Raw genomic sequence first — 18,381 nt, forward strand, 5'->3', positions numbered from 1 at the left:
AAATTATTATAATATAATACAGGAAATTTACGGGAAAATATTAATACAGGACGACGGCGGGTCAGAGGGGTAAAATAGCGTAGTTTCCTGGCCAAAACGGGGAACTTGACAGGTATGTGCCAGACAAATCAGACATGGAAAAATTTCCATCAATCTTCCAAAAAATTTAAAAGGAAGAAGAAACAACACTCAAGAGTTTGTAAAAGAACTTATCGTGGTGTAAGACCTTTTAAAGGGAAGTGAAGTATTTTTTATGACTTCATCAGTACAAACCTGTATCCATGTCTATAAACCTGTATCAATGTGCATAAGCCCATATCCGTGTGTATAAACCTGTTTCCATGTGTATAAATGTTTATAATAAATTATCTTCCTGGCAGAAATACATTTTCAGAGCTCTGACCTTCAGCAGAGCGTCACAGTCCATCAGCAGTAGAATAATAGCCGCCTCAGCTTCCCCTCCTGTTTAATTGGTTCACAGCTTCTTCCAGCGGTTTGCTCTGTGTGAGTTTGTCTGAGTCATTGATCGAGCTCAGCAGGTGGCTCTCGCATTCCGGTTTAATGGAAAAATCCTTTTACCAAAGAAGGACTGACATGTGCCTGCTAATTTACTTTGTCTCAAAATAAATCTGTAACTTTTCACTAATTGAAAGGAAAATGTCTCTAATTATTTACTCCTGTTATTATTCAGCATGAGCAGCCCAGCGCTGGTCAGACCTCAGCTGAACACCTACATCAGCACAACGAAGGTCTGAAAGAAGAAGAAACCTCCTCTGCTCGTTAGTAACGCTCCATGAAAGAGGTTTGTGTGTGTGTGTGTGTGTGTGTGTGTGTGTGTGTGTGTGTGTGTGTGTGTGTGTGTGTGTGTGTGTGTGTGTGTACCTGGCAGTCTGAGGTTGACAACTCGGTCAAACAGGTTCTTCTCCGCCGTCACTCTGTTCAGCACCTGGTTCAGCAGCTGCACACGAGCACAAACATCAGTAAGACTCGGCCTGCAGTGATCCATCCATCCATCCATCCATCCATCCATTTGCTTCCGCACATCCTGTTAAGGGTCGCGGGGGGGCTGGAGCCTATCCCAGCTGTCACAGGGCGAGAGGCAGGGTACACCCTGAACAGGTCGCCAGCCTGTTGCAGGGCCAACACGGAGTGACAGACAACCTTTCACACTCACATTCACGCACTCAGTCACACCTATGGGCAATTTAGAGTAGCCAATTAACCTAACCCCAGTAAGAAGAAGAAGAAAGAAGAAACAGCCTTTATTGTCCCACAGAGGGGAAATTTGGGTGTAACAGCAGCCGCAGTTATTATAAATATAAGTAAAAATATAATAATTCACACTAAGAAAAGTAAGTGCATGTCTTTGGCCTGCAGTGATGTCACAGTGATGTCACAGGAAATATGACACCACGGTCGCTGTAGGAGCGGGCCTCTGAGTGCTGGTTTGGGCAGTTAATCTGAATAAGCTCTCACCGCAGGGCTCACCGGGACATGAATCTGAGTTTCATTTTTAAACAAAGTTTCATCCTCACTTTCACTGAAGCGTGAGGGGCATGTCTGCTCCTCATCATCATCACACAAAGAGCAGGTGTGACCTCCGAGAGATCTCAGGTAAAGAGCCTCTGTCTGAGTCCTCCTTTAAATTAGATTTGCAGACCAAAGCTGGCTCGGACTTTTATCAAACTCGTTCTTGGTGCGATGGTGATGGAGCAAATCTGCGTCACCTCAGAGCTCCTGGCTGGCTCGTGTTATTGTGAGCATCGCAAATCCTGGCTTCCTGTGGTCTTCCTGTGTTTCCTCTTCCTGTTGGTCTCCGGCAGTTCATCACTTCCTGTTTGTCTCTTAATAGGTTTTTATTATCTCACAGTTTTAATGACCTGCTGAGCAGCACTTTGATCGATGTTCTGTTTAAATGTGCGATAAGAAATAAACTTACCTGCACACACACACACACACACACACACACACACACTCCTGTTATTGTGCTATTTGTTCTGCTCTATTTCAATTCACATTCATATTTCAGCTGATGTGTTTTATGTTTTTGTGCTGCTCTAACAGGAGTTTCAGGATTTCGAGGTGAGTAAGTCCATCTGTCATGAACTCTGATGACATCATGACTGAACAGTGAGCTTTAAAAGGAACCTCGCTGCTACCAACATCTGTGGTGTCCTCTTCTGAGAGAGCAGCTACAGATTTGTGCTCTGAGGGCCTGAGGTCAGGAGCACCGGAGCTGCATTTTTATGCTCTGAGCAGCAGGTTCCTGCTTCACTCACGGCTGAGGCTGTCGGGCGGTCAGCGCGTGCCGCTCGCTGAGACAGAAAAAGGCTGCAGAGCGAGCGGCAGAGGCGGAGGAGCGCCCTGCAGGCTGACGCTGCACACAGCACTCAGATTTGTTTCACTGGCTTTGTGTGAACTGTTCAACAAATCTGCTGCTGCTAATTTATTATATATTTAACTCTGCTCACTGTTTTCATGTTGTTCTGATAACAAAAATCAATTAATTTAATCTGAATACAGACACTAATTAAAAGACTGCTGTTGGCTTGTGTTGTTTTTTTTAATTAATGATTTGTCAAACTCAGACCGCCCTGTGATTCAAATTAAATAAGTTCTTAATGCACAAAAACAGATGAAAACTCTGCAGATGTTGCCCTCATGAAAAGAGCTAATAAAACATCTGGAGCTGGGTTCAGTTTATCTGGACTCAGTTTTTCTTTGCAGAGATGAACCTTCCTCTGTGTTCTCAGGGGGGGGGGGGTCCACAATAACTGGTCAGACACCAGTTCATCTGTCTGGTTTCCTGTGATGTAACTGAGTGTGAGTGCCTCTGTAAAGCTCGCTGTGCCTCACCTGAGCGAGTCGTCTGAGTAGCAGCTCTGCGGAGGGGCGGGACCAGTCCAGGAAGATCTCAGGCACCAGAGTGACGGTCATCTCGAGCACCCGCAGCAGGCTGACGGACAGGTCGAAGCAGGTCGCACACACCTGGGTGTAACATCACAGGTTAACCTGTGCAGCTGATCTGAGAGCAGCTCATTTACAGTCCAAAGACTAAATCTGCTCTGTGAGCAGCTGTGATGATCCGTCACAGTCTGAATAACCTGCAGCAGTTTGATGCTGGAGAGCAGCAGGAACAGCGTCACCTGGATGTTTGACCTGTTTCTGATCACTCAATGGAAAAAGCTTCTCAAAGTGCATTCTGGGTAAACTTTCAGGGCTCATATTAGCATGTGGGAGAGGTGGTCAGAGCAGATGAAAGGTCTCCTCTTACCTACATCTGTCACCTGGATCATCTTGATCCTTTTGGCTTCATTAAATATGTTTAAAAATCAGCTGATCTGGGAGCCATGGTGGCTCAGTGGACGACCATGTACGCCACATGCTTGTGGTGTGGGTGCCCCAGGTTCGTGTCCTGTGGCCCTTTCCTGCATGTCTTCCCCAACATCTTTCTCCCCACTTTCCTGTCTCTCTTCACTGTGCACGATCTAATAAAGGCTAAAAAATATATTTTAAAAAATAAATAAATCAGCTGATTCTGAGGGTGCTGGGTGGGGGGGCACTCACTGATTTATCTGAGAGCAGCCTCAGCGGGAACCTCACTGTGGGTGGAAACGACCACACTGAGTGACTGATTACCTTCAGCTGACGAGTGTCCACAAAGTTCCTCTCTGGACGCTCGGCGGCCTGCTGGATCTGAGCGGGAAAGAATCAAAGAGTCAGAGCAGCCCTCAGGTCACACACAGGCTGTTTCAGCTCCTCCCCTTTCAGATACCTTTCTTCTGATTGGTTGCCCCTCATTAACAGAAGGTTTGAACAGCAGGTGGGTGGAGCTCCCCCCTCTATGACATCATGCAGAGTAAAGAGTGGAAAAAACTGAGATAAATTGAGTGCTTTTACTTACAGGGATTACTGTACACTGAGCTCCGCATTAGAAACTGTTTAATATGAACATCCACCACTGGAACAAAAGGTTTAGAAAACAGGCCTCTGAAATTCAAAAATCTGCTTAATTAATTAATTACTTAAATTTGGCCAATCTCCCCTTCAAGGCCACCTCTGCCGGTTTTCAGAGACACGGATGCTGCTCCTGTCTCTCTGTGATCTGTTGGATCTCCTCCAGTGTGCAAACTGTGGTACTCAGGGAGGCAAACGGTGCAAACGGGGCCGCTGGTGAGCAAAGACTGTGTTTGTGTGCTAAAACCCTTTCGGTGCAGTCTGTGCCGACACATGACGGCACCGCAGTTCATGTCTGCATGTTCTCCATCAGACAGGATGCAGAACTTTAAAGTTCTTCTCTGGAGGATGAATTCACTGTGTGCAACCCTGTGAAGGTTAAAAAAATGACGTGTGCGCCACATAAAAACACTTCAGAGGGACCGGTAAATCTTCACATCCTCTCTGACAGGATAACTTTGAGCACACTTCTTTTAAATACTTTATAGCAATCAGGACAAACAGATGTGGGAGAGTCAGGCAGGGCTCCTGGATTTACTGTGAATTTAGCAAAATACAAACAGAGGAAGCCGTGAAGTATTGAAAACAGCTGAAAGCTGCTTGGTTGGACCCAGGACTCAACATCACAGGGATGATCCGTCTGTTTGAGGTCTGTGGTGAAATCTCAGAGATCTAAAATAATGGAGACCACGCTGAAAACAGGTGCCTGAGACGATGAGCTCGATTAGCAGACCACAGTTAAAGCAGGCAGGGCTTTCGAGTGTTCTGGAGCTCTGCACGTTTGCAGGTGGAAGCTTGATGACCTTTAACCTCTGAAATGCTTCATGTTCAACAGTTTGTGAGATTTCAGTTTGAACCAGAGCAGCAGAAGAAAACACGGCCGATCAGACGGCTGCAGGAGAAAAGGAAACTAAGACTGATCTCTGCAGCTGCTTTATGCGTGGACTGAAACGCTGCGAGCACTGGGCCTCGCTCAGGGAACTACACATAATGCAGCTGAGCTGAAAATACCCCAGCTTCCCGCAGGAATACGATCAATTACAACACTAAGTGGTGCTAAGTTGGATGATTCACTGCGTCTTACTGAGGATTTCTAGAAAAGCCCAAATAATCTTATTAGAGGGAAACAAAGCTCAGAGAAAGCACCGGATCTAAAGCTGGGACTCTTGAGGCTGGGACGCTCTACCCCAACAGTTTACACTCCAGTTTTACTCAAAGGTCAAACTTTCATCTCCACATCCACACATCCTGTTTCCACCAGCGCCAAACAACTTCGTGACTTTCAGGGAATGAACGTGAACATCCAGAAAGTCTTCAAAACCTTCAATTTTCCACACAATAAAGCACAATAAGTATTCAGTCCCTTTTCTGACTCTTACAGCTGAACTCTGCTTCATCCTCCTCCTCCTCCTCCTGTCAGCGCCCCCTGAGATGTTTGTAGAACCACCTGTGAAAAAAATCATTTTATTTGAAGTAACCAGGCGAGGCGCACACCCGTCCAGTCTGAGAGAAGAGGGTGTGTCAGGGTGAAAACTGTGGACTGCCTGATGCTGAAGCATCTGAAGCCTGCAGTCTTTCTAATGTCCAGCAGAGGGCGACTCCTCTGGTACGATAAAGAAGTCTGACCTGCTCAGCTGACCTCTGAGCTCCAGATGAGTGTATAACAGGGATCCTCAACTCCAGGCCTCGTGGCCCAGTGTCCTGCAGCTTTTAGATGTGTCCCTGATCCAACACACCTGAATCAAATGGCTGAATTACCTCCTCAGTATGCAGTCAAGTTCTCCAGAGTCCTGCTAATGACTTCTATATTTGACTCAGGTGTGTTGAAGCAGAGACACATCTAAAACCTGCAGGACACCGGCTCTCGAGGCCTGGATTTGAGGATCCCTGGTTTATAGTTTCAGCTGCTGGTCTCAGGTGTGACTGAATCAAACATATGAATGCGGCGGTAGAACAAGTTAGTTTTGGAAATGATGGTCCTGTTAGAGTCACAAAGGAGCAGGAAGCGGGGGAGGGTTTCAGGTCGAGTCATTCCCGGGTGACTTGGTCTCTCAGTTAGATGCCATTCCCAGCTGATAGAGGATTCTAGCCACTCAGCAGTCCTGGGTCTGCTGTGTCTTGTTTTTGGTTCCTGATGCTCCAGATGTCGTCAGCTGGTCAAAGGTCAGGACTGCAGGCTGGTTCAGCACCCAGACTCTTCTACTACGAAGCCGTGCTGCTGGAATAGCTGCAGGACTTTTTGCCTCGGTCCATTTTAAATGAGCTTTGGCTCAGAGACGGCGCTGTTTCTGGATCACGTTCACTGACGGCTTCTTCTTTAAGCTGTGGACGACACGCTGAGCTGGAAGTGTTCCTGAGCCCGTGCAGTGATCTCCAGGCCTGTGTTTACTGCAGTGCTGCCTGAGGGCCTGAAGATCACGTGTTTCCAGCCTCATCCCTGCGCACAGAGATTTCTCCAAAGCTTTCCATGATGTTACGTACTGTAGATGATGAGATATTCAAAGTCTTCACAGTTTTACACTGAGAAACACTACACTGCCTCTCTAAGATGCTCTTTTTTACCCAATCATGTTCCTGACCTGTCATCATTTAACCTGAGCAGCTGCAAAATGTTCCTGCAGGTGTTTGTTTTTAGTACCACTGACTAAAAACATGAAGAACTGAAGTTAAAGCTGTGAGGCCATCACCGCCCGTGTCTGAATCCTTCTGCAAACTGACATTTCTTCCTATGGAAGACTCTGTTTTTGTCTTTATGGAGTATTGATGAGGATCGAAAAAAGAGTCAATCCATTATCAGAAGATTTAAAGGAGTCTGACTCTGTGTTTACGAAGTGCTTCAAGTGACGTTCTGTGTAATTAAACTGCAGATGAATTTATTCCTTCATAAAACATTAGAAACGACTGTAAAAACAACCTGACTCTGATTTGAACTGTGTGCTCCTGGAGTCACAGATGTTGGGTTGTGTGCGCCGCACATTTACTCGTACATTTAAGGTTCAGACTGGATCCTCTGTCTGAATATGCTCAGACAAACAAACTGGGGGTGGGGCGGGGTGTCTGCACGTTTCTTACCTCCTGGATCATGCCGATGAACTCGGAGAACGCCCAGTTGAGCTGGTTCAGGACACTGTTGAGGAACGAGGCGGCCATGTCTTTGTCCATACTGAGCAGCTCCGCCATGTGTCTCTGCAGCAGCAGCGACGGGCACGGCTCTGAACCAATCAGAAGACAGAGGACAGGTGAGCAGAAAGAAAGCAGAGGACAGGAGACCGAACGCCATCCGGCACTGACACTGAGGGCTGCAGACTACACCCAGCGAACTCAGCAAGGTTAACTCACTGGGTCAGACTCTGAAGGATTATCTAAACCTGGTTTAAGACATCATGTCAACAGCAGAAGAAACACTGAGTGCTGTTATCATTTAGTTTTAAGAGCCTGGTTCCTCTGAATGTGTGTGTGTTGGTTTTTTTCTTGTGTGACAAAACGAAACCAAAGCAACCATCAGACGAGAGTGAAAAGGAAAGCCGAGGCAGAACGAAGAGGTCACGGCAAGGAAGGAGAGCCAGCACACAGAGGAGAAGAAGAGGAGGATGAAGCAAAAGATGAAGGACAGCTCTCTGGAGCTCCAGCCTCCTCTGGGAGACCCGATGGGAGCTCCATGGAGTCAAGTGTTAAATCCAATATGCCCTCCTCCTCCTCCTCTCTGCCCTCTGAAGGATAAAACAAAAACACAGAGGCTGAATCTGATGAGTCGGGGGGGGGCTCTGAGGTGGATCTGAACCTCGTTCCTGGCTCGGGTTTATTATTGGGGGTGTAATGAGCTCCATCAGTCCAGCTGAACTAAAGATTTTCTTTATAACAGAGGAAATGAAAAATGAAAAATAAAGTGTCTAATTGGCCACATTTTTACTTAAATGCTGCAGAGCGTCAGGAAGAAGAGATTCAGAGCTGTGTACACTGAGTACAAATATATAAATCTAATCAAAAAGGTCCATTAACACTAATGCAGCGACTTCACAATGAAATTAAATGAGCTATTAAGCCCATCAGCGCAGCCTCAGCTTTAAAGACAAAAGCTGCCTGATGTCTCATCATCTGTGAGCGCCGATGTTTCTCTGCTCAGACTCATTTACTTCTTCGTCTGCGAGAGAAAAACAGCACAGCCTGCACGTCAGACACTTTAATAAGAGCTGCCTCAGTCTGACAGACCGCCCACGAGTCCACCACCACGCCACCTACAGGGCTGACTCCCAGCAGCACCACCCTGACTGCTCAGCTACCTCCACCTCCTTTATATCCATTTGTTTTTTCCACTGGATTATATTTAAAGTTGAGTTCACAGTAAGTTAATAAATTTATGACCAAAAACTCCAGATTATGGTTTTTTTTTTCTGTAATCAAGCAGCCAAAGGCCAAAGGTCATGATGAAGATCATGCACCTCGCTTACATGGCCGATGGACCAATGACAGCTTCCTGAAAAGGCTTGACGTGGACATTACGGTCCAATGAGTGCGAACAGCCAGCAGAAAGAAGATGAGCAGCATTTTCATCACAGTGGCTGATTTTAATGCTAACAGCAATAACAGAGCTTATGAAGAGGTCAGCAGGCAGCAGGACCTGGGAGACAAAGAGCCCGATCTCTGGAGGTATCCCTGAGGAGGCCCTGAGGTATCACCAAACCAAATCAGCCACGTGTTCAGCAGGAAGACGTGCTGGAGGGCGATGAGCGCCGACGCCTGTGACTGTCAGCTTGGTTTGAGCCCAATTGATTATCAGTAAGTTCTGGTTTGATCACTGATCTGTGATCAGCTGTTCAGCTGCAAAGAAAAACTGAGCAACCTGCAACCTGACAATGAGCTGAGCAGGAGAAAACTGCTGATTATTGACCGATATCCACCAGAGGGTCGTTCATTGATCCTGAATGGTACAACAGCCACTTCCTGCTGAATCAGGCTGAGGATGTTTAGGAGGGCCTGAACACTAAATAAGACTCAGAGTGAAGTGAGGGAGCAGAAATAAATCGGGACAGTGAGAGCAAAACAAAAATGGGAGAGGAGAAATGAAGAACTTACTTTGGAAACTAGCAATGGACAAGTCTCCTGAAAGGCATGCAAGTGAGAAGGCACACAGATAAATCAGTTAGCATGCAGGAGAGAGCAGAAAATCGCTGTTGCATTCAGGTGGAAGAGAAACACAGAAAAAGCTCTGAAACAGGATTGAAGGACAGAAGGAACGTTTGGGATGATTTCTGAAGGATCTGCTGCAGCACGGACTCTCTCAGCTTCTTCTTTGTCCCAATCAATAATCACCCCTTTGCTGTTTTGTAAGCAGATTATGTGCCTGCTAATATACAACTTCATGCAAGCGATATAATGTTTGATGTTTGTGAATGTAGGAGGCTCCATGCTGTGATAAAAAAATGATGAAACACGAACTCTGACAGAGCCATAAAAGCTGCAGACGGTGTGGATGAAATCACGTGTTCAGACGTGTCTCATTACTGATAACTCTGACTTAGACGAAGGAGACATCTGAGAGCACCCCCATAATACTGATCCAATACATCAGATATCCAATAATCACCCTCCTCTGTCACAAACAGGCTTAACTAACCGCTGTATAACCTGCTGTGAGAGGGACGAGTCACACATGAAGTTTGGTTACTTTCACAGCAGGTACCCAGATCTCTGAAATCCATCCAATCGACTAACAGGTTAAACAGAAGGACAGAGACTGTATCAGCATCAGACATTCAAACTACAATATGAAAGTGGGACTGAACCCTCGAGCACGCAGACGGCAGGGCCTGAGAGTAGGTTACATTTCTTTTGTTTCCACACAGCTGAACCAACCCAAACAGCAGACGTAGGAGAGCTCAGGATGCTGCAGCACTCGGAGGCAAGTGATGAAGCCTCTGTGTGCACAAAACTACAACAAAATAGAATAACATTTTTTTTGTATACAAATGTTGAATGTGTGTTTCTTAGATTGAGTGTACCCCACCTCCCACCCTGTCAGCCTATCAGGCTCCAGCCCCACTGTTCTTTAAGCTGGATGAGCAGTCCTGAAACTGGATGGGTTGGATGGATACTGAACATACTGGGAGTACCCAATGCTGAATGCCTGATATGTTTGCAATGTGAGAGCTGATTCACAGTGTAACCTGCACATTAGTACTCACACAGACGAGGAGTCAGTGGCTCCCCTCTCATTTTGCCAAAATGATAAACTTTATCATTTTGGCAACAGGAAACAGGAAAGCATTCAGAGGAAGAGGTCAGCAAAGAAAAAATGGGATAGGCAGGGAGGTGAAAAAAGCAGGCGCATGGCAAAGAGAGATGTGGCAAAGGAAAAGGCTTATAGTGCACTGGACACTGATTGGCTGGGCAGAGACATCGAGCTAGAAAGGGTGTGCAGCAGGTCAGTGATTAAGGATACAGATGGAAATGTGCTAACGAGTGAAGAGAGCGTGCCGAGGAGACAGAAGGACTTTGAGGAGCCGATGAATGTAGAATATGAGAGAGAGGGACGGATGGATGGAGGACAGTCTGAAACCGGAAGCACAGAGGATTAGGAAGGAGGAAGTGAGGGCAGCTATGAAGAGGATGAAGAGTGGAAAGGTGGAGGGTCAAGATGACATACAGTGGTATGAAAAAGTTTGGGGCCCCCCTGATAATTTCCATGATTTTCCTTTATAAATCATTGGTTGTTCTGATCAGCAGTTTCAGTTACATATGTATCAGATGAACACAGGGATATTTGAGAAGTGAAATAAAGTTTATAGGATTTACAGAAAGTGTGCAATAATTATTTAAACAAAATTAGGCAGGTGCATAAGTTTGGGCCCCCCAACAGAAAAATGACATCAATATTTAGTAGATCCTCCTTGTGCAGAAATAACAGCCTCTAAACTCTTCCTATAGCTTCCAATGAACAATGCACAGTGACACCATCTGCAGTAAGATGATGTTGTAGGTCTTTGGAGCTGCTCTGTGGGTTGACTGACTGTTCTCACCATCCTTCTCCTCTGCCTATCTGAGGCTTTTCTTGGCCTGCCACTTCGGGCCTTAACTAGAACTGTGCCTGTGGTCTTCCATTTCCTCACTATGTTCCTCACAGTGGAAACTGACAGCTCTAAACCATGATGTTGAACAATCTTTGTCTTCAGCTCATCTGAGATCTGATCTGAACAACCAATGATTTATAAAGGAAAATCATAAAAATGATCAGGAATGGAGAAGAAGTGTACTGGTGCTGGGTGATGTGCAGAGCTGTAGCTGCACTACAGATGTGATGTTTGCACTGAGAGTGTAGATGGAGAAGTTAGAGAAGGTCAGAGGTCACAGGAACTTCACTGAGTCTTTGTGGATCCAGAGAAAGCAGATGAGAAGGTGCTGAGAGAGGAGCTGTGGTACTGCATGAGGAAGGCAGGAGTAGCAGAGAAGGAAGTGAGGGTGGAGCATGACATGTATGAGGACTGAGGTGTGCGACAGGAGTGACAGGTGGGTTTAAGGTGGGGGTGGGATTAAATCAGGGATCTGCTCTGAGCCCCTTCATGTTTGATGGACAGGCTGAGAGATGAGGTCAGCAGCAGTCTCTGTGGACTACAATGTTTGCAGATGACACTGCTGTAGTGAGAGCAGAGGGCAGGTGGAGAGCCTGGAGAAGTGGAGGTATGCAGTGGAGAGAAGAGGACTGAAACTCAGTAGAAGCGAGTGTGTGTGAATGAGAGGGAGACAGGTGTAACAGTGAAGATGAAGGAGCAGAGGTAGTGAAGGTGGATGAGTTTAAATACTTGGGGTCAACCATCCAAAGCAACAGACAGTGAACGAGAGGGGTGAAGAAGAGTGCAGACAGGGTGGAGACGAGTGTTGGGGTGATTTGCTCAGATGGTGTGGACAGATAAGGGACAGGGATGTAGTGGACTGTGGGATTTCTTTTTGGGTGGGCAGCGTACAGCTGAGCAAAGGTTATGAATGAATTTCTTCTGTAAACTGTAGGAGAGCCTGTTCAGTGACAGAGCTCCTTCCCACGTGTAGGACTAACAGACTCCTCTTCAGGGGGGAGCAGGGCAACAGCTGCCTGACCACAAACACAAGGTAGCATAAAGCAATACTGAACAATGGGCAACATCAAGGTGCAATACCACATCAGCTGTTAGACATTTTATATCTTCCTTCGTCTTTGTTGTCTTCTGTTGTCATCCGTGTGCTTGTTTATTTCTGATCACTGTGATCTTGATTGTGTGCCTATAATAGAAAACCCTCCTATAATAGAACCCTCCCAAAGGGATTAACAAAGTTTAATCTAACCTAAAATGATTTAGTAAGCAATTTTTTATTTATTTTAATCAATTCTATTTTCTGTAATGTGTTATTATTTTACTGTGTAGAGCCATTTTATTGTATATTGTTTTTATTTTTACTCACTGAGCTCTCAGCTAAGGAGCCGAACATGTGACCCGGAGTGAGTGGGGATGTTTGATGGAGCATGTGATTGGGTGATGAGGTGATGGAGGGCAGGTATCTGCTAATAAAGAGGTGAAGATGTCCTGCTGGGTTCAGACGGTGTAAACGAGCTGTTAAAGTGCCTCCATCTGACGAGCCCACCAAAGAACTGATGACAGGTCAGGAAAAGTTTAAAGGCCTCAGCATGTGAGGGGTCAGCAGCGTCTTTCTGTCAGCTTTTCTCACGCAGAGATGAGATGTTTTTGTGTGAACTCTGATGCGATACTCAGGATGTTTTCTCCCTTTTCGTGGTCGCAGGTGCTTTTAAACATACCTGCACAGACACTAAAGGACTGCAGAGCTGCTGCTGCTGCTGTGATTTTAATGTGTTCAGAAGGCAGCAGGCTGCACATGTGCCCGTGTTTAGAGCCGCTTCCTAAAATAAAGTGTCAGTCTTCATTTCTACAAACTGTACAAACAGCCACGACAACTGTGATGATTCATTTCTGACGTTTACCTTCACAAACACACTGATGATTAAAGCCGTAAATCACAGCGAGCTGCAGTAAAAATAAACCCGGAGACGAGGCAGCCGTGGCCTCAATTTATTTATGGAAATTCATGAAAGAGAACGAGCACCTGAAAAGGGAACACGCTCAAAAACAAGAAGACGAGACAGGAACTGATGACAGCGATGCTCAGACAGAAAAAACAAACCGGAGCGTGTGAAGAGCTGCAGCGCAAACACTCTGATCGGCTGAGAAAAGAGCACCTACTCTGCAGACTGGGCAGGTTGGCATCCTCAGGTTTGGTTTTCAGGAGATGAGGAAGGCGAGTGTATCTGTAGCCAAAGCCACAACCCTGAGGAAGAGGAGGAGAGAGATGCACGTCAACAGAGGTGGAGGAGGAGAGCTTTTCTCTTTTTATTACCCTCAACTTCAAAAAGCCAAAATGCAGAACAGAAATACCGACGACAGCTGCTTCAGAGTAATGTGTGTTTGAAATATAATCACTGACGCAGCGATGGGTTCTGCTTTAAGGCTGCAGGAAGGAAAAATGATCTAATTCACACTGATTCCTCCTGCTCTGGGCCTTAACCTGCAGAACCATCAGAACCAGGGTCAGCCAATGACCTGCATGTACACACGCTCGCGCACACAAACACGCACACACGCTCACACACACGCAACTGTTTTAAGCCAGAGAAAAGCACCAAGCAGAGGAACCTGAAAGCCTCTTACAGGTGGACATGAGTTATCCTGTAAATGATCAGAACAACAACACTGAACACAAACAACAATGATGTCATGAAGGCAGCATTTCTTCATCTTCAGAGGCGGGAAACTGTGCCATGATGGTGGGAGCATCAGCTGTGCATACTTTCTTTTTCCTGCCACACATGTTAACGCGGCCCAAAGGCCAAATATGAAGATGAAGTTTAGCATAAACCGACGGATCGCATGGACACAAATGAACCTGTACGATAATCCAATGCGTGCGTGTGTGTGTGTGTGTGTGTGTGTCTCACCCTCCACAGTCTGACCAGGATCCAGTTGGTCTGGGCCCAGGGTCTCTGCTCGTACGGGGCCAGCAGGTTCTTCATCATAGCGACTCGTCTGAAATCACACAGGTGAGCGTCGACACGTCACATCCTGAGTCTCGGACGTCTGTCACAAACCACACCGGCTGACAGCTTTAACACAAACATCGTTTCATTTTGAGAAGCCTCTACCTGCATCCAGCCGTGGCACTCAGACCTGCCTCTGCTCTGATTTCCTGTGACTCAGCTCATTTACACAGGTGTGTCCATGTTTGCTCAGGTGCTGACACTCTCCACTCTTCTCATTATGACCTCTGAACCAACCGAAAAGCATCCTTTCAGAGGAGCTGATCTTTCAGAGGTTCAGGAGACGCTCCATCGGTTGCTAACGTTAACATAGAGATTTCTTTAATGAACATCTAAAGGTGTGTACTGACTATGATAGCTGAAGCGAAGGGCCCCAGGCTGGACCGCTGAGCTGAAACATGGCACAAACACCGATGGTAAATGGACTAGTTCTTATATAGCGCTTTTCTACTCAGTCTGAGCACTCAAAGCGCTTATACACCCATGCACACCCATTCATACAAGCACTTACAATATTAACTAAGTGCTTTTATTATCTAACATTCACACACATTCACACTCCAACACTTGTGTCAGAGAGCAACTTGGGGTTCAGTATCTTGCCCAAGGATACATTGGCATGCAAATGTTTACAGACTGGCTCCTTATTACAGACACCAAAGGCTGTTAGAAGCTTTGAACTTTGAACCATCCATCTTCTTCCAGTTACCAGCTGAGTGCTGTGGGGGGTGGAGCCTGTGCCAGCGGGGTACATCTGGACAGGTCACCAGACTATCACAGGGCTAACACTGCAAGTGAGACAACCAATTTCACACTCACCTATGTGCACATTAATAATCACCTAATGAACTGTGCTTAGACTGCGGGAGGAAGCAGGAGAACGCAGAGAACCCACACAGGAACAGGAAGAACCAGCCGGCCAGTGGATTCAAACCCAGAACCTTTCCTGCACCACCCATCCGCTGCATAAAACAATCCACTTACATTGATATATTTACCATCAGCACAGACGCACACATCAGTGAACAAATAAAGAGATCTAAAAATAGATTGACAGGCACGAGCGATGCAAAGATCAGGTTCATTCATTCAGGTTTCTTCCTGTAACCTCTGAGCAGAAACCAGAGCTGAGAGATGTTTGTTCAGAATAATTATCATAAATGATGCTGGGGGTCCCGGAGCTCAACAACACAAACTGAGGCATTCATCAGGACCATGAAAGCCCTGCTGCAAGTCTGAGGGTGGGCAGATGTTTATCCATAAGATAAGATTCATGATCATGTTACTGCATCTGATTCATTGCTGGAGCTCGTTTGGTTCTCTGCAGCTGCTGTTATGACCCTGGGCAGCGTGCCCCACTGGGCCTCTGGGCCAGCAGTTCACCCCCCGTCCACCTTTCCTACCTGAGGGCTGTTACCTCGCTGTGGTAGTCAAGCTTCAGCACCACTATTGAACCCTGGGATCTAGTGGGTATTAACCCCTGGTAGGCTCCACCATGCTGGGCAGGTGTCAGGGTCAGAGGTCAGAAGTTTGGGCATGGGGCTAATGAGTCATCTCAAAAAACACCACGAGTTACAGAAGCTGCGCAGCCATAACGGGGACAGCGTGGCTCAAAGTTTAAACCATCAAAATGGGTGGACCAATGAAAAGCTGTTATTGGTACTTTAGTGGTTTTTAATGTGACACACTGACTGGTCAGTTCAAAGAGGCTGGAGCCATTGGATTGGACCACTGGAGCCACTGTGTTAGCCCTGTGATAGACTCGAGACACATCCAGGCGTACCCCTCCCCTCACCCAATGACAGCTGTGACACGGATGTATGATGTGTTAGGAAAGACGGAGGGTTGATTCCTAGGCTCATCGAATTTTAAAAAAACTTTATCCTGTTCAAGTGGCTTTTCTTCAGAGAGTGGGAGTCGCAGATTTCCACTGACGCAAAAAGGTCGGCGAGTTTCTCCCTCCGAGGTCAAACGAGGATTAACTGAGTGGATCTCAGCTGAACAGCAGCTCAGAGACCCATGAAGGTTTCTAGGAAACAAAATCAGAGAACGAAGCATCCAAAACCAGACTCACTGTTCCTCTGGGATCCTCTCCACAGCCCTGAGGGATTGTGGGTAACAGACGTAGCTGGCCAGCGCCTGCATCAGAGAGTCTTTGATATCTGAGAAAAGAAAGTGAAGCAGTGAGCCGCAAACACTCTGATCACAGATACACACAGATAAATGTCACCACAGGAAGCAGCTTTACCCCGTCTGTGCAGCAGCGCCCCCTGCTGTTTGTTTTATGTGGAACCCAAACTCAGGTATATCTCTCTCTCTCTCACACACACACACACACACACACACACACACACACACACACACACACACACACACAGATAACAGGAAGGAGGACATTGTTAATGAATCCATAATAAAGGACATTTTAATTTGATCCGACAAGCAAACTAAAGCTTAGCCATCATTTAACAATGACAGCTTTATTAATGTGTATTTTTATGTTAATAAGCCTATAATCAACAACCCTATGAATGCCTCAACATTATTAATGACCTTAATGAGGGCTTTATTAATCAGATTTAAAGCTTTTGAAGGGTTCACTGTATAAAAAAGGTGCATCTAATTTATTTATGCTGCATGAATAAAAGAAGCATTCTGATGGCGTCCTTCACCACATGCTTCTTCTCAAAGATGGACACAGAATGACATCCTCCACGGGTTACTGAAGTCTCACCGTACGAATCCATGAAGAGTCACGCAGAGACTCGACTGCAACCTGTCAATCACAGGTAGCCCTGCCCCAAATCCTCCCCCACGACTCTCACGGACCAGAGCAGTGGTAGCACTAAGCCTTTTTCCTCAGTGGACTCGTGGGTCTCGTCTAAACCAGAGAATCTCATATGCAAAGCTGTGCATACTGGAGATTTTCTGACTGTGTCCAAGGTCAACTGAAGAAGGTGTGAAATGAAGCAATGAAAGAAACAGAGGTGTCTAATGAATTATTTTATATTATTAAGAGCATCACAACTCATTGCTGGCAAACAGCAGGGACACCTCCTTGTTAATATTTCACAACTCACCATCAACCATGGCGAGAGTGAGACAGAGATCATCCTCCTGTTACCATCATACAAACACTGATATAAATAACAATTCTGCTTATAGCCAGAATGCAGCTATAATAAAGCAGCAGACAGCATACATATATCTGTGTTGGTAATAACAGAACCCCCACAGAGAGTTGTTCTAACAGTGTTACTGCATCAGCAGAGGAAACCACTGTGTCTCCTTCACTATGAAAGCTGAGGTGCTGCCACCTGTCCTGGTGCCTTTCACAGTCCTGGTGTCACTGCTGATCTCACATGCCTGAATCTACGAAGAGTCGACGTGACTCACTAGAAGAGCCCAGAATCAGCAGCAGCCCGCAGGGCTCAGACTGGACTAGTAAGGCCAAAGAATCATCAGGACAAAATACCATCACAGACCGACAGAGATTCACACGCTGGACAGAAACAGCATATTTAACACTGACTGAGTGCTTTTACATTTGCCTGACATTCCAGTGCAAACGTAATGTATGGGACCGGGAGAGAGGTCCCATACACTCATTAGTGGACTCATTAGTGGCTGAGTGTCTGGAAATGCTCGGGGGAATCTTGGGCTGGTGAGGAAGGAAATCATACTGCATTATTTTAGCTTAGGATCTTTAAAAATCTGCAGTAACTGAACAATTCTTTGAATTTAAGCCATAGGCTAAAGGAAGGGCCTATGAACGGTGTACAAACCTTAATTTTTTGGGGGCCATTTTTGCTGAAATACGAAGGCAAAAAGTTTGGTCACCATTTTTTCTACCACAGTCAAGCCTGATATGAAAAGGACCTCGGTCCAGACATCCTGATACTGTGGTCACATACAGGGGTTAAAGTGGCAGGTGGGGAACCCTGAGATCAGCAGACGGGTACGTTCAGGCTGTAATCAGCTGACCTGTACAGCTATTCACTGCTCTCTGTGGATTTAACCAACTGAATTCAGCAAGATATGAACAGATATTATATGAGCTACACGGCTCATTTCCAACCCCGAGACACAATAAAGCTGGTAGTTCAGTCAGTCATCAGCTTAGATTTCATTTGCTGTCTGCCCCCCCTCGATGCTCAGCTGGACACAGATCTGCTGTGAGGGATCCCTTAGGTTGTAATGCAAAGAGTAGAGCTAAACTATGTGGGGGGAGCCACTGCAGGTGGACGGCCAAAAAACTGCAGTGAAACTAAGCTATGTTACAAACTGACTCATTTTACCTGACCGATTTTATAGCAATAATAGCATTTATTAAGAAATGAAGAGCACGA

The 18,381-nt window shown here is 46.1% G+C and overlaps 1 protein-coding gene across 3 annotated transcripts in view; it reads right to left on the reverse strand.

Moving 5' to 3' along the window:
* The window catches only part of rnf123 (ring finger protein 123), a 162,265-nt gene that overhangs the window by 108,908 nt on the left and 34,976 nt on the right, over window positions 1-18,381 (reverse strand). For all 3 annotated transcript variants that reach the window (XM_030723862.1, XM_030723863.1, XM_030723861.1), the window contains 7 exons: window positions 16,107-16,194; window positions 13,934-14,021; window positions 13,182-13,266; window positions 7,030-7,169; window positions 3,640-3,696; window positions 2,857-2,988; window positions 883-958 (listed from right to left, as the gene is read on the reverse strand). In XM_030723862.1, the coding sequence (XP_030579722.1) occupies window positions 883-958; window positions 2,857-2,988; window positions 3,640-3,696; window positions 7,030-7,169; window positions 13,182-13,266; window positions 13,934-14,021; window positions 16,107-16,194 (666 nt within the window). The remainder of the gene's footprint in view (window positions 1-882; window positions 959-2,856; window positions 2,989-3,639; window positions 3,697-7,029; window positions 7,170-13,181; window positions 13,267-13,933; window positions 14,022-16,106; window positions 16,195-18,381) is intronic.

The sequence above is a fragment of the Archocentrus centrarchus genome, unplaced genomic scaffold (assembly GCF_007364275.1).
Source record: "Archocentrus centrarchus isolate MPI-CPG fArcCen1 unplaced genomic scaffold, fArcCen1 scaffold_29_ctg1, whole genome shotgun sequence".
NCBI lineage: Eukaryota > Metazoa > Chordata > Actinopteri > Cichliformes > Cichlidae > Archocentrus > Archocentrus centrarchus.